This window comes from Ochotona curzoniae, unplaced genomic scaffold (assembly GCF_017591425.1).
Source record: "Ochotona curzoniae isolate NIBS_2020 unplaced genomic scaffold, NIBS_Ocur_1.0 contig_3653, whole genome shotgun sequence".
In the NCBI taxonomy this organism is placed as follows: Eukaryota; Metazoa; Chordata; class Mammalia; order Lagomorpha; family Ochotonidae; genus Ochotona; species Ochotona curzoniae.
In genome coordinates, this window is record NW_024465937.1 from 121953 (window position 1) to 139298 (window position 17346).

Sequence of the window (17346 nt, forward strand, 5' to 3'; positions counted from 1 at the left end):
ATTTCTTGAGGCACACTCCAACTAGATTGCTGGACTCAAAACCAACCACAGGGAGAATCACAAGTAATACAGTCTGATCTTGGAGTGCACATATTACTACTGGGCCTCCTCAGCTACTGATGTCTATGCAATGGACAGCATGACCAGATGCACATATGGGGACATGACAGCCAGCTCATCTAGCCAGCAGAAGACAGTGTTTCATCAGAGAATGGATGGAAAGCAGAACAGGTTGGACAGCCTTCACAGTAAAGCTTTGAGCCAACCAATAGACCCTGAATTTTCCTCAAATGCTGGGGTCCATGCAGTGTGTGTAGATGACATGAAGGTGTAAGGAGAATAGCTCCCCTGTTGGCAAGGCTTCCAGCTGTATGGCAAGGCCTGGCGGATGTTTCTCTAACCACCTCGACACAGTTTTATCCCCTTTGCATGGACATTCAACCACCCTGCTAAGAATTCTGTAATCTACTAAGGCAGTGTTGTTCGCCCTTGTGAGATGGCTTTTGCAGCCAATGTGAGCTTTGGGAGTTAATGTTGCTGATAATGTCTTGGCGAGTGGGCCTTTAACAATTTGCACACAGGAGTACAATTAAGTCCATGCTATTTCTGGACACCTTATTTTGTCCCAAAATCTGGCCCAGACATGTATCACGCTTTCTGAGAAACGGCTTGGTAAGAATCTCAAAAATTAAAGAAAGCGATGGGAGCATGAGTTGAAACTACTATGACAATAAACATAGTTACTGTGACCTCAAAGGCTAGCCTGTCCTTGCAAATCTTTGGATCACAGAAAATGTATCTGTTTCAGTCACTTTTATAATTTTTTGGCTAGAGGAATTCTAGGGTATTTCCATTAATATTACAGATATGATTTTAATCATTGTTTGACTGTTTATAGGGTTATAGAGTCTATAGTTGTAGAGAGATTTAATGTTTGAAACTTTTGTCTTGGCACTGTTATGGTTTTTTTCCCTTTTGATGTATTTCTCCCATTAAATGATAGACAAGTTGTAGCAATAGCAATGTAGTAGGAGTGTATTACTGATTAAGATCTAATTGCATGTGCCCTGGCCTTGCAGTCCTGCCTGCTGCCCAGTGGCTACTACTAAAGAATTAATAATGGTTTCCTTTGAAGAAAAATGATTATAGTACCTTATAGAATTATCTTTAAGAGCACCTGGTCTACCATGAAGAAAAAATTAATTAGTTGAACATCTGTGTATGCCAGCTTACTCATGAGGTTAAAAATAGAACAATCAAACGTTTGGGCAGAAGTTTGTGATGTGTCTGATAGAATCAAAACGAGCTTCTTGAGCTGTCAGTAGAGGACATCAAGTGACTGTCCTGTCTCTTTTCCTCGCTGTATCCACACACCGTCTTGAGGTCCAGACTCAGCAAGAGCTGGCCTCTGGCACTCAATCCTCATGCAGCAAAGCCGAAATGTTCCAGAATTATCAAAGGCACTCAAGTGGGCCCAGCATGATGTCTCAGTGGCTAAATCCTCACCTCACATTCATTGGGATTCCATATGAGTGCCAGTTCTCGCCCCAGCTGTTCTACTTCCCTCCCAACTCCCTGCTTGTGGCCTGGGAAAGCAAAAAAGGATGGCCCAAGTTCTTAGGACCCTGCACCATGTGGAAGACCCAGAAGAAACTCCTGGCTTCAGATCAGCTCAGCTCCAGCCATGGTGGCCATTTAGGAAGTGAGCCAGTAAAAGGAAGATCTTTCTATCTGTTTCTCCTTCTCTCTGTAAATCTGACTTTCCAATAAAATTTTAAAAATGTAGTTTGACCAAAAAAAGAGCAGTGTCTCCCCTTTTCCCTAGCGGGAAAAAAAAAAAAAATGTAATACAAACCTCTGATTCATGTTCTTTCTCTGACTGTGTGAATGGTCTTATTTGAAGACAAACCTGGAGATAATCTTTTGATTCCAAGTTGTTTACCTTGAAAAAAAAAAGAACAATATTTTGTGTTTTATTTATTTAAAAAGCAGAGTGACAGAAAGAGAATGAGAGAATTTTGCATTTGCTGGTTCACAGCCAAAACAACCTCACAACAGTCAGGGCAGAATTAGGCCAAAGTCAGAAAACAGAAACTCTATCTGGATCTCAGATATGGGTGGCAAAGAACCAAGTATGTAAGCCACTTCTGCCGCACATTAGCAGGGAGCTGGAATCAGCCATGGAGCAAGGACTCAATCCTGTGTACTCCAATGCAGAATACAGGCATCACAAACGTATTTTAAACCAAAAATGTAGTCGACACTGTTAACAAAGTCATCCAAACAACTTAATGAAGGGCTGGCATTTTGGCATAGTGGGTGAAGCTATGGTCTGCAATGCCAACATCCCACACGGACAGCGATTCAAGTCCCATCTGCTCTATTTCCAATCCAGCTCCCTGCTAAAGCAGCAGAGGATGGCAGAGGTAACTGGGCTCCTACACACACACGGGAACCCAGATGAAACTTCAGACTCCTGGCTCCTGCCTGACCCAATACTGGGGAATAGGTTAGAAAATTGAAGACCTTTCTCTCTCTGTCTCTCTTTCTTCCTCTGTAACTCTACCTTTCAAATAAATAATCTTTACAAACAACTTAATGAGGAAATGAAAGCTTTTACAGTATATGTAAGTGATACCAAAACAGATGAGTGTTCAAAACCTGAAAAAAAAACCGAAAAAAGAATAGCAACCTAGATCCCTGGGCTCATCTATCAACTCACATAAACATTCTATGATGACTCCCAGATAGAACCATGGGGGGAAAAAAAACAAAATCTCTGCCTAATTTTTGCTCAAAGTATTTAAGACAAAGTGAATGCGTAGGTCCACAGAGAGGCCTGCCAAAGAATGCTTAAAGCAACGTTATTTGTAATGGTCCAAAACCAAAACCACCTAAGTGTCAATGAATCCTAAATGCAAACGTGGCACTTACGCACAAGAACTATTACAAAGAAAGACAAAAGCAACAAACTACTAACCTACCATGTATGATGACCCAAAAACAGATCATTAATATTTTAGGCTCTATAGACCCGATAGCCTCTGCCACAACTATTGAACAATACAGTGCAAAATACAGAAAATATGTACACCAGTGAGTCTAGCTTTGTAGGAGGACATTGTGACCCTAGAGGGTCAGCAAGCACAGGATTACAGCTGATTGGATAATATTTGCATGAGAACAACTGATTGGCTACCTTTTGTATACCTGATTGGATATCATTTGTATAAGAACAGTTGAATGGGCAGTATGTGTGTGAGAACACTTGGTGCAATATACAAGACAAAAGGAGTTCCAAACAAAAACATAAAACTGTTACTGGATTTTGTTGATGAGCTCAATACTTCCTCCCTTAGCCCATATGACTCTCAGTGTATAAAGTCTGATGCCACTAATAAACTTCGGGTTTGAGCATCTGTCAGGGTCCATGCGTGTTATTATCGGCTCCGTGCACCAAGTCCATCGCTGCGAGACGACGACGTAGCATGACACAACAGAACTTTAATTATAGGCAGGTAAGTGTCATATAATTTTCAAGTCATTAAACATTCTTTTATCCACAACTATTTAAAAATGTAAAAACCATTCCTAGCTTGTGAACGAATTAAAAAAATAAGCACTAAAAAGAGAGGTAATTATTTGCAAATCATTCTGTTAAATGAATGAAGGCAGACACAAGCAAGTATGTAATAAATAGTTTCCATTATATACTAAAAGCACATGTTACAGAGTTCCTTTCCTCTGCTTTATATTCATTTATGGCAAATAAGTTAAAGTGTCAAAATACTTAAACCTGAAACATCACAAATACTAAATAAGTATTTTTCTTTTTTTAAAGATTTATTTTATATTTATTGGAAAGTCAGATAAACAGAGCGACAGCAAAGGCCAGAGCTGAGCAAATCCGAAGCCAGGAGTCAGGAGCCTCTTCCAGGTCTTCCACACAGGTGCAGGGTCCCAAGGCTGTAGGCTGTACTCAACTGCTTTCCCAGGCCACAAGGAGGGAGCTGGATGGGAAGTGGGTCAGCTGGGACACGATCTGGTGTCCACATGAGATCCTGGTATGTGCAAGGCAAGGACTTTAACCGCTAGGCTACTGTGCTGGGCCCAGTATTATTCTTTTATCTGTGTGTCTTAACTTCCATTGTGCTACTCTATAAAATGGGTCAGTTCAAGGGGCTAGCAAAGTAGTATAGCAGGCTAATTCAACATCCCATATGGGCACAGGTTCGAGTTCTGACTGCTCCACTTCCAATCCAGCTCCCTGCTAATGGCCTGGGGAAGCAGCAGAGGTGGACCTTAAGCGTTGAGTTTCTGCATCCACATACGAGAACCGGAAGGAGCTCCTGGCTCCCAGCATCAGATCAGCTCAGCTTTGGCAACTGAAGCCATCTGGAGAATGAACCAGCAGATTAAAAATCTCTCTCTCCCTCTCTCTTTGTAACTCTTGAATTTCAAGGAGAAATAAATAATAAATGTTAAAAAAGAGTAAGTTCATATTTAAGAAATCAAAATTAATAACTTAAAATGTAATAAATACAATATAAAGTCATTTAAAGTATATATTCAAGAATGTCCATAAGCTAGGTAAGACAGCAGAAGGACTCGACCTCTTAGTTTAAATACTACTGAGTTACAGAATTTGTTAAAATCTCTATTGTTGTGAAAATTAAGGGACATAACTCCTGGGGGCAGGGCAGAATACAGAAGAACCTGTGTAGAAGACAGATTTTTTGAAAAAACTATGCATAAATTTCAAAATGCTATTGAACTAAAATGAACCTCATCTTTAATTCCATTTTCCTACGAACTTTGACATCCCCCATAGTTCACATTTTGAAGGGAATCACAGCAGTGCTTGCCATGCCGGTAATCACGAATGGCTAAGCAGGTACAGTTCCACTTTATATCATATTTCCCTCTTGGTTTGGTCATATATGTGATAACGGCATCTTTCAGTGACTGCCCATGATAAACAAGCTTAGCACTATTTCAAAACAGTGAAAATCAGCAAATGAGGGTGGTTGAAGTCTAGTTGGGTTGCAAGGTTTAAGAAGTTGTAGAATGCCCAATAAGCACCTATCTCATCAATAACATTGCTAGAGGGTCATGAAAGGGTAAAATATTCAAAAATTTTCTTTTCATATTATTTGCCTAAACTGGCTACTAGGTTAAGGCAAAGATACTTACTAAGTTGTTAAGACTTGAAAAGGGATGCCTAATAATTTTTGCAGCTCACAGCTTCCATAAGAAAGTTACTGATACATCACTGCCCCAGAGAGTTTGGGTATCTCTTCTAGGTACAGTAAAAAATGTACCTACACATACACATTTCCATTCAATCAAATAATCTTCACAATACTTTTCTTACACTTACCTCAGTCTTTGAAGCAACTAAGGAAAACTCATGAGAGAGATCAAGCTTGATACCATCAAAATTTATTTCTGAAGGTCTTGCAATTGGGTCAGCACTAAAAACATAAGATGGCCTAGGCACTCCATCTTGATTCAAATTAGACTCCATTCTGTAAGAATAACCATATTTTTTAAGACAACTTTAATAAATAACAATGTAAGCCACTCTAACTTTAAAAAGCCTAAGTGTTCAGCCTACTACTTCACTCCATTTCAAACAACCAGATTTCAGGCAGGGAGAATCTTAGTCTACTTTATTGACATTACAATGACCTATGGAAAAGAGAAAAAAAAAAATCACACTACATTTATGGATTCTGAGTCTAATAATACTAGACACGGCCTAATACTTTTTATCAGACTCAAACGTTGAACAGATTCATCCAACAAGATTTGGTCAGTAAAGGTCATCTGTGGAGTAAGGCAGCATAAAATAATCCCATCTTCCCTGACATCTTCTCAGAGAGTAAGTAGTAGGAAGATGAAAGAATAAAGTTAAACTCTGTGTCTTTTAAGATTCATTTATTTTTATTGGAAAGTCAGATATAGAGAGGAAGAGAGACAGAGAGGAAGCTCTTCTTCCCGTTGATTCACTCCCCAAGTGAGCGCAACAGCTGGTGCTGCACGGATCTAATGCCAACAGCCAGGAACTTCCTCCAGATCTCCCACACGGGTGCAGGGTCCCAAGGCTTTGGGTCGTCCTTGGCTGCTTTCCCAGGCCACAAGCAGGGAGCTGGATGGGAAGTGGCACTGCCAGGATTAGAATCCGGTGCCCATATGGGATCCCAGCATGTTCAAGGAGATGACTTTAACTGCTAGGCTACCACACAGGGCCCTCTGTGTCGTTTTAATTACTTAGCATCTTGCAAACACTGATAAGGTCTAGACTTTGTCTTTGCATTGGAACTCAGTTACCTAGAATATTACTTTCAATTTAAAAAGTAAAATATGAAATAATGCCTCAGTGAACTATTATAAGTGAATGAAACATCAGATTAAATGTAAAGGGAAGCTGAAGGGTGATCTTACTAAGATATATTAATACTCAAAAAATTCACAGAGACTCTACCAGGTGCCAAACACCAAGGAGAAGGCGAGCACTCAGTGCGCTGCCCTTTAACAAGACGATAAGACATCCAGAACAGCAGCTCTCAAACTGGGATTCCTGGCTTCAGGAACTAGTTCAAAAGTCTGTTAGGTAGACAAAGCTTGGTGATGTCAGCACAGACAGTCCAAGAAACTGTGGCATTGAGTGTGCTGAACCCAGACAAATAACAGTATACACACAGTCAAATTTTAAGAGAAAAGTTCTTTCTTTAGGCTTCAAACACTGTTACATGGATCAATTGGCTAATCTACCATCAAGTTCCAAGATTCCATATTGGTACTGGTTCATGTCCCAGCTGCTCCAACTCCCACCCAGCTCCCTCTTTGTGACCTGAGAGGGCAGTGGAGGATAGCCCAAAGTTTTGAGACCCTGCACTCACGTGGGAGACCCAGAAGAGGCTCCTGGCTTCAGATCAGCTCAGCTCTAGCTGTTGAGGCCAATTGGAGTGTGAACCAGTGGATGGACGATCTTTCTGTCTCTCCGCCTTTTCAATAAAAATACATAAATCTTTAAAAAGGAAAAAAAAAAAAAAAGAAAACACCAGTTACAGATGTATAACCTATAGCAAAACTAAAAATCTGTTGCAAAGTTATTGGGGAGAGGGGGCAGAAACTGCATTGCAGCACCAAATTTAAATATACATCCATCCATTTGCTTTAAATACAGCCCAGAGACGCATCAGCCATTTAGAGTCAACCTGACATGCACATCCCATGAAACTACATTCAACACCTGCTAAGCACAAAGAACACCTGGGACAAGCAGGACCTCAGGCTACTGCAGGCTTTCCAAGGTATATGACCCGGAAGCCACCAAGCACTAGGAAGAGGAGCAATGCCACTTAGACAAATAAGTTCTTCATTAGTTTTTCTCCTTCTCTCTTAATTTTCTCTGCCTCTGATCCCCTTAGATGGAAGCCCCTAACCACTCCTAAGGCAAGGCCGACAACGAGGGGCTGCTGCAGCAGGTAATTCTGTCAAACCACTGTCCAAATAAAGCTTGTTGTTCGCCACCGCCACACAACCCCACATTTCTGCTTGACCCCTGAAATTATCAAACTGTCACAGCACCGCTGGTTTTCCTCCTGAATAATAAATCAGGCTAAAGAAGCCACACATTTGCTTTTGACAAGGCCCACGTAAACAACAAAACCAACTATATAATTCAACAGGTTTTATATCTTTCATGCTTAAACTATTGATAGACTGTTCCAAACAGGCAATGTATGGGTGAAAATTAATAAAAGTGGCACAGTAGCAGATACTGTGGCATCGTGGAGTTAAGCAGCTTCTTGGTAAGCCCATATGCCACATTCTAGTTCTTGGATTCCTGCCTCTCTTCTAGCAGAACCAGACAGAGTTCCTAGCTCTTAGTTCCAGCCTGGCTATCATGGGCAGTTGGAAAGCAAACCAAAAGAAATGAAAGATCTTTCTCTTTCTGTCACTGTGCCATTCAAAAAAAAAATTTCAGTATAGTGAAGACTAATCACTGCTGTGAAACACAGGAGAAAAGTTTGCCAAAAGCATGAGAGTACTAACTCACTAGTTCACATTGTGTACTTCCTGCAAACACCTGCAACACGGAAGGTAACCTCGACTCTGGCTTCCACGAATGGTGCTGATTTTAAGGTACTGACAAAATGTTCGTTAAAAATAGTTCTGTCTCCCCCAAAAATGCTGTAATAAGGCAGTTTGTATTTGTTCACATGCTCATTTTCAATGAATAAACAACTCCCTAATATATCTAAAACTGCTCAGATATGTGTCATTTCTTACATCTCAGAAGGCTTAGGTGAGTGGCCTTTCTGACTGGATGACACCTTAAGACAGGACTTTACAACAAAGTCACAGGCTTACAAGACAAAGATTCTCTGTCCAGCAGAGAAAAAATGGTTAAAAAACAAACAAACAAACAAAAAAAAACCCCACAAAATTCCTTTGCAGGAAGGAAAAAAAAAAAAAGATCCTACTCAAGTGCCAGCAGGATTCAAGATCTCATTTCTCATTGGAAAGAACAGTCTCATGACTGTAAAACTCCAGCTTCTCTCCCGCAAGCTCCTGTGACTGAAGACTTGAATGAAAAACCAGAGTCTGCCCTTGAATGGGGCTTCTGAATGTGGTGCGCAATATGTAACCTCAAAAAATGTACGCTAATTCTATACTGCAATAATACTACATATTATAATATTAATCATATCATATATTAACATTTTATCGCTTGGTACCTTGGAACGTGGGGTCTAGGAAATGGAACACATCATATGCATGCTGCCACGCTACTCCTGGATAAACTGCCTAAGCATGTTCCCTTCTCAACAAAGCTCAATGAAGCTTAAGCAGAGACTTCAAAAGACAACTCATAGGGCAACAACGTGTGTCCAACGAGTCGGTTACCAAGGAGGCAGCCAAGAAACAGGACTAGGAAGAGGCGGGGTGTAGCCTACCCTGAAGGGCTCCCATGATCACGGGCACACGGACCCACCCCCTGCGCCTGGCACCAAGCCCTGCCACATGGGAACCCAGCCCCTGCGCCTGGCACCAAGCCCTGCCACATCCCAGCCCCTGAGCCTGGCACCAAGCCCTGCCACATGGGAACCCAGCCCCTGCGCCTGGCACCAAGCCCTGCCAGGATCCCATGGCCATCAATCAGGACGAGAAAGCGGCCAGCTCAGGCACACTGCTCAGCTGAGGGAAGTAGGCCGGGCACCAGCGCCTCGCCAACAACAACAACGACAGCACTGTCATTCGTAACTGGCCACAGTCCCCCTGCGTGCCAACAGGGTGGCACGAGACCATTCAATCCAGACAAGGGTCCCAAGTGGGCACCAGGAGGACACTGAGGCCTAAGAAAATGAGGCGAACCCTTATGTGCCACTCAGGGTGGAGATCACCCAAGTGAAATGGCTTGATTCTCGCCGAGCCGTTCTCAACCGAGTTCCTGACACACGGCCGTTCCCTCACCCCAGGCCCGGTACCTGACCCAGTCGCTGCCCCCTCGTTCCCCAGCCTCGACCGCGTATCACTTCACCTTCTATCATCACCAGCGCAGCCAGAACCTTAAACACCAGCGCGATGCTAAATTCAAAGAATGGCGGCCCGAGCAGCGCACTGCACGCCGGGAGTGGGCGGGGCTTCCGGAACGCCTCCGGTTCTCCAGCTTTCAAATCTAGGGGCGGGACGTGGGCCTCGAGGCGACCAATGCGCGCAGGAGGGCGGGACGTGGGCCTCGAGGCGACCAATGCGCGCAGGCGGGCGGGCTCGTGGGCGGGCCCCGGGTGCGGAGCTCGTCGTTTCCTTCAGGGCTCCCGGCTGCGGGAGGAGACAGCCTGCCTGTGAGCTCCTTGGAGACAGGCCGGCGAGGCTGCGGCCCTCGCACCGGGCTCCGCAAGGACTGACTGCCGACTGGCCGGCTAGCTCTCCTCCCGGCCTGTCCCTGCGAGCCCCGGTCGCAAACCACTTCCCTCGGCCTGCGTGGGTGAAAACAAATTTCACCCAGAATGGATTTCTAGGAGCGGTTTTGTTTTGTTTACGGAAATAAGGCAGCCGCAATAATTTTTTCATAAAACAAGGTCTTGGCAGTGTCCAGAATGTAATTGCCAGTGCTTCGTTCACAGTGACGCTCCTTAAGCGAGTAGAGTTTTAAACACATTCTTAGGACGGTTACTTACCACTCAGCTGAGGTCTCTCTGGGCCTCAGTTCATTTTAAGACTGAACTGCTGACTTGAATGGAGCCTTGACCTTGTGCCAGTCGTGGTGCAGTATCTTACATGGATTTTCTCCCTGAGCCTGAGAGCATCCCTTTGAGGTAGGCACTCTGTACTTATCCCATTGTGTCGATTCTGACTGAGGACGCTGAGCTTGCAGCCTTAAGTCATGTGCTCAGAGATCAACGGAGTTTAGATTTAAACGCAGCTGGCTTTTGCATCCATCCTCCTACATGGGACCTTATTTTCAATTGTTTTACCTGATTGGAAGCATCTTGTAACATCTGATTCCATGAGCTTGCTGTCTTCTTTATCATTCTCTGTGCCTCTTTCTTTTGCCCTACCCCTGCGCTTATTAATTTATAATCTCTTTCAGTTTACCTTCTTTTCCTGGAAAATAACTAAATGTAAAGTGAGCCAGGTTGGAGTAGAGAAGAGGATGCAGGACAACGAGTAAAAATGAACAAAAAAGTAGATGTGAAAGGGTAGGAGTGGGGGGAGATAACTGAATCCTAAATTTTTCCATCTAGAGTGGGCTTATGGTGTTCCGTGGACCCTTTTTGAAAGAGTCCTTTGCTCCGTGCTTTGGTTGTTCCTCTTGATTTTGCTCATTGTTGCTGATCCACGGCTCAAGCCATGTGAAGGCGTGGTGAAGGCTGGCAGGTGCATCTTCAGACGCTTCATTTATTTCTTCTTTGACAGATTTACTGACAACCTGTAGATCATGCACTTTGCTCAGAGAGGAAACTGAAAGAGGGCAAGCATCAAGACACTGACCCTCAGAGGGTTTACATGCAAATGGGCAAGAATATGCAAATGAGATAAATGACAGCTGTACTCGCATGTGTGAAATAGTCCTGAGCTGTAACAGGTGTCATGGGGTAACCTAAACACATAATGTTTAATCTGAATCATTAGGATTTAGCTAGGTTAAAAAAAAAAAAAGAAGCAGAAAAAAGTGAAGATGCTAGGCTATTAATAGGAGTGCTATTTCTGTTCTGCAGCTCACGTCTCCTTTGTGGACTTTCCCAGTCACAATGACCCTTTCTTTATTTCGTTCTTCCACTTATGAGGTTGTCATACTCAATGTTCTCACCTGCCACTTAATCAACAGCAAATGGTCATAGGTGATTTAACAAGTTTTTTTTTGTTTTTTTTTTTTTTTTTTTGCTTTAGACTCCCCTGAAACAAACCATCAAATTTCCATTTGAAGATTTTCCCATGTGGGTCATCCACCACTTGTTCCCAGGTCCATCTTTCCCAGAAGGACTAAGCAGAAAAAGCCACAACCTTGCCATGGCTACATATGGGCTTCAAAGGTAACATATGCATACACTGAAAGTGAAGGGTTGGACGAAAATATATAAATGAAAACCAAAATCAAGCAGGAGCATATACACATTTATCAGGCAAACTTTGAGACAGAAGGACATCATATGTTGATAAGAGGATCAATTCAGCATGAAGATTTTGGACACAAATATACATATATCAAATGTTAAACTAAAGATAAAGACAAATTACACAATAGTTGGGGGATTCCAACTGCCTGTCACCAATAGACATGAATCTATTTTCCGTCAAGATGACAAAGTTGAGCTGTAACTATTGATCAAATGAACCTGACATTTACATTATTTCACCGAAAAGCCACAGAATACACATTATCAGCAGCATATGGAACAATTTCTAGAGTATACCATTTATTAATGCACAGAGCAAGAGAAACCACACCACACTCAAGTGTAGGATGTGAGAAGAAGTCTATTGACCAAGCTTGGCGATGGCAGTCTCTGCTACACTCCAGGAACCACTGTACTGCATGATCAAAGCCAGGTGTTTTCAAGCTCTTAACACACAGCAGCCAGGGATTTTGAATCAACTCAGGTGGTATGTATTACGTATCAATTGGCTTACAACTTAGGCTAATCAGGTACAGAAGCAGGTAACTGTGTATCCATACTCAAAATCTAGTACAGACTTAGGGTGCTATTATCAGCTGTACCCTACCACATTCTCCACAGTGTTCTACAACTTGAGTCAAATTGGTGATTCTTTCTCATATCCAGGGGATCACTATATGATTGGTACCTTGATTTCCAAATAAGGAAGTTTAGGATTCAAGTGCACCAGCAATATTCCGCAAGGAGTTTGGAAGTCTTACAATAGGCCCAATGGGGTGGGGGACTACAGAGAACTTAACTGACTTTTGTTGATTCAGAAGCCTCATAGCAGGTTCTCCCCATGCATACCTGAACTTATTTCCTCATGTATTCCCACATCCCACACTGACTTAGACCAATGAGCGATCAGATCAGGATGTTTTATGAACACTGGCTGGGGTACTGGTAGTTAAATTTCTAATATCTGCATCCCAGAGCTCCCACTCATACAGGGTAAAGATGTTGACAGAACAGTCTTTAAGGGATCTCCAGTGTGTTGAACAGTCCATTTTTCTTCTGCTTTAGATGTGACCTTCTTTAACTGGGAATGGTGAACCTAGGGGGTGATTCCTGCCACCTTCACAGCTGTAGAGTGCTCAAGGTCACTGGGTAAGGTCCTTTCCAAGCAGATGCTTGGGTCCACAGTTTTCTTAACCTATGACATCTCTGTGTGTAAGAGTGGCAGTTATGTCAGTGTCCACCACAGGCTGGGAGAGCCACAGCTGATACATCTGCTGCACCACCTGGACAGGCCTATTGGGACCTGAGTAGCCTACTGTAATTTTAACCACCTGGCCTTGTCGGACAGGACTGCCAGAGGAGGCTGTAACCATTACTTCGGAAGGCCCCACTGGTGTTAGCTTCACCTCCTTGGCTACTGAGTTAGTATGGTGGTTGCCGTTAGTCTGGACTGACAGTCACATACAGACTCCCCAAAGGGATCTGGAAGCAAGGTGTGACTTAATTAGTATCTTCCAAGGAGGAAGAATTGAGCCAGTGATCTGCCCTTTAGAGTGACAATGCACAGTGATCTGTGTGCACTGTGGTGGACTATCTAAACGTGACCTATTCCATCTCCCAAGTAACTCACAAATAGCTGTTCTCAGATAAATCAGCAAGCTTCAGGTAACAATGTTACGATCTTGTAATAAGATTCAGTCAATTTGCCTAGCCTTAATCCTTATTTCTCAGATAAAGAGATTAAAGATCTTCCTCAATACCTCATTGAGGCTGCCATATACAGATTCTAGCATTAAGTCATCTGTTTTTAAGTGGGGACCCTCTAGAGGGTACATTTCAACAATCACACATAAAGACCCTCCCTTCAGAACCTGTCAGCTTTCATCAATTTGGCTTAGGATTGACACCAGTGACTCCATCTTGATTTTCATGCCCTCCTTGCAATGAAGATTCATTTCCCAAAAAATCAGAGCTAATAAATCATGTTCATGTTCAATTTCTCCCTTGTTGCCAGGTTTAATTTGACCAGGTTATTGATCCAGTCTGATTTTTTGGAGGGAAACATCTGACAAGGAGTCAGTGTCAGATACCCTTTTAAGACACATAGCATCAAAGTGGTTTTAGAAGGAATAGGCCTTACGCTAACCTCACCTGATACTTTTTGTCATCTGTTCTATAGACATGGGTTAACACCTGAGAGTACTAGGCCAACATTACCTTACTAGGAATCACATTCTGTATAATTCTGGCAGGCAATGGACACAAAGCTCAAAGTCAACATAAACAAATCAAGTTTGTATCTTTAACCATAGGACAGGCTTAGGCCTGCTTCCCAAGTGTCTCAAAGGTTGATCAACTGTGGCTAGCTCATGCCAACATCTAGATCATTCTGCTGAACAAGTTTAGTTGCCAAGGAAGCACCAGTTCATAAGACCAGAACTACAACTTCAGGAAGGATGAGTTCCCCTGAATAGAACGGTAGCTAGTCCAAAGCTACAAAGATTTTCAATGCTTGCATCTATTGTAGCCATATGCATTGGTCTGTTAACTTGCACATGATTGAAAACCCAGTGCTATGTTGGTTGCAGGTGTGAGGAAATGAATATGCTACGTGAAGTTGAAGACAACATACAACTTTATAAACAGTGTACTATAGTTTACGTGTACTTTATACAAACAGTCACACGACAATCACAGACTTAACAAACTCCCAGAGACAAAATGCCAATCCAAGGCAGACATTAAGTTGCAATGCTGGAGAACGTCATTGTGCAAAGCCAGATTGCTGTCTGCAGTACGCTCCAGGTGTACTCACTACAGTCTTAAACCCTCAGGCCTCATAAGAAACAGGCTTCCATTGTTTGGTACCCGTGTAACTACTTGACTGATAATTCCCTGTGCCTCTATTTCAGCACGGGTTTGGGGCCCACTTTCTTCACTCAGAACAGTTGCAGATGAAGTATTAAAAAGTGACACTTAATCCTTTGAAATTGTAGGGCTTCCTGAGAATTGCTATTTTACTGTAACCTGAGGGACTATTGAAGACAAGCACTCTAATATTTTCAACCCCATCCTGTTAAAACAATCTCAAAATCCTGACAACAGAAATAGTTAAACTCATTGAATTGGAAAGGAGTCACATGGCAGTTTTGAAAAATCCCTCAGGTGCTTTCAAACTTTTGTCCCTTTTAGCAACCATGATTGATAGTAACACAGAACCATGAAATTTCCCCAACATATTAAGCACGTTTGTATCACAAGAATTATATAGCTTAATTTTACATCTTGGCAATATTTTGCATACAATCCAAATAACCAAATTCGTTTTTTTTAACCAGAGGGGAAAAGAAATATCTGACTTTCGTATTTTCTTCTCCTTTTGAGATGCCCAGGGGCCCATCTTAATGTCAGAGTAACCAAACCTCCCAAATATGCCAGGAGACCTTACTCAAAGCATCTTTTAAAACTTGGCTCTTTCAAAAACAATAAGAACTTGACAGCATCGTTTTACAATTTCAACTTAGACTTCAAGTAATTCAGATAGTCACTCAAATTTTCTGCAAATATTTTACATGCAACCCAAAGACATTCCATCTGCCAAATTCCTTGATCCTGCACCTAGCTAGGAAGTCAGTTTATAATTTAAAATAATCTTAGCACAGTATTTGCACAGTTTAGCAACACATTAGAAACACATTCAGTATATTTAACAGTTTGTTAAATATTTAAGAGGCTGGGAGTATTTGCTTTCACGATTAGAAATATTTTCCTTGTTTATCTGCCAGTTTGTACATTTAACATCTCCTGACCCAGCAAACAATGACACACTCTGAAATTTTCCTAAAGCAACACTAGCTAGAAAGGAGTGGCATAAAACCAAGATCTATTACAAGACCATTCCTCATTCAGTTTCAAGGGACACGATGACCAAACAATGCTACTGTAGAACACCACCTCTTAAGCACATCTACCTTTAGTTTTCTGGAACAGAAAATTCTTTAAACTCAAACTTGCAAACTACACCCCAGGGAACTGTTAGAATAGAGCTCTGATTACCAATTGTCGCAGCACTGGACCTATTTAAACACAGTTTTAACAATATAGACAGACATCACAACAGACGAGTGGTTGCCACACTCGATCCAGAAACCTAACAGGAAACCAAAAACTTGATAGACTGTGCTTTGCCCCATGTTCAGACAAAAATGAAGCTCAAATGAGACAGAACAGAACATCCTTAGAACAACAAATTTCCAAACACCGGTGCCTGCCACTCTCACTAGCGGCTGCTACAACACAAAACTGAGAGGAACTCAAACACCTGAGAATCAAACCTGATGGAAACCCAGAAACCTGGGGACCCAAGCCCGACGGCTCATAATTACATTGTGTATAGAACCCAACTCAACAAGTTATGCTGTGCCCAGCCTCCTCAGAGTCCCAGATGAGTACTCCGAATAGAAACAAGTGGTGGGATATAAACTCACCTATAACCAGGAATGACTCCTCCTCCGAAAACTCAGCACGAAGCCCGTGAGTCAGGAAGCTGGATACGCTGAGGGACCTTATCAAGTCACTTCATGGTGACCTCCCCAGATTGCCAAGCCAGATTCCAGAACAAAGGACGGCCACTGCTAAGCTCTCACCAGAGACTTAACTCTGGCTGGGGCCTCCAAAATCTTGGCGAGAGCACCAACGGACACAAGTGCAGGATGTGAGGAGGAGTCTTCATGGACTAAGCTTGGCAACCGCAGCTCCAAGCCACATCGCAGGAACAACTGCACCACCCAGCCAGAGCTAGGGGTTTTTAAGCTCTCATTAAGCCAAAGCAGCTGGGCATTTTGAGTCAACTCAGGTGGTACCTATTACTAATCAATCAACTTGCATACCAGGCCAATCAGGTACAGAAGCAGATAGCTGTGTTTATCCATCGCTGGAAACCTAGTACTGCCTTGGGGTGCCATTAGCCAGCCAGCTGCACCCTATCACAAAATTAGACCGCAAATCAAGTTTCATAAACTGAAGAAGATTTAAACCTTCCATAGATCTTCACATCACAAAGAATAAAACTAGAAGTCAACAAGAACAACAAAAGAAAATTTAAATACGTGGAAACTCTACAAGCTGCTCCTGGTTGCCAGCGATTTTACTGAAGAAATTAAAAAGGAAATCTTTCTTAAAACAAATGAACATGAAAATACAACACATAAAAACCCAAGGGGTACAGCAGAAGTAGTACTAAGAGGGAAGTTTATACCAGTAAGTGCCTACAGTGAAAAGTACAAGTAACTTCAACAAAAAAAGCTATTGGTCTACCTCAAGAACTAGAAAAAAAAAAAAAAAAAGAAGAGGAAGAAGAAGAAACCAAACCTAAAATAAGAACGAGGCAAAAATAATAACTACAGAACAAATAAATGAAAATGAAAAAGTACAAAAGATCAACAAACTGAAAAACTCATTTAAAAGGATATAAACAAAATGAACCAACCTTTAGTCAGACTAACAAAGAGAAATATTTAAAATTAAAAAGGAGACATTAAGAGAGATTTTGTTAAAAACAGGACATGGAGATACGTTATGGTCTAGCTAACACACTAATAGGATATCAAAGAGATGACAGCTTTGCCATGTTGACAACAATATGGGTCACAGCAGCCACAATAGGAAATCAACCAAGGTGTCCAACATCAGATGAATGAATAAAGAAAATATA

The 17346-nt window shown here is 42.2% G+C and overlaps 1 protein-coding gene across 1 annotated transcript in view; it reads right to left on the bottom strand.

Annotated features, from left to right (window-relative positions):
• Window positions 1–17346, bottom strand: part of LOC121158220 (kinesin-like protein KIF20B) — a 59434-nt gene that overhangs the window by 27272 nt on the left and 14816 nt on the right. Inside the window, exons 2-3 of the mRNA XM_040982882.1 lie at window positions 5381–5528; window positions 1856–1942 (exon numbers count right to left, since the gene is read on the bottom strand). Of these exons, the coding sequence (XP_040838816.1) occupies window positions 1856–1942; window positions 5381–5528 (235 nt within the window). The remainder of the gene's footprint in view (window positions 1–1855; window positions 1943–5380; window positions 5529–17346) is intronic.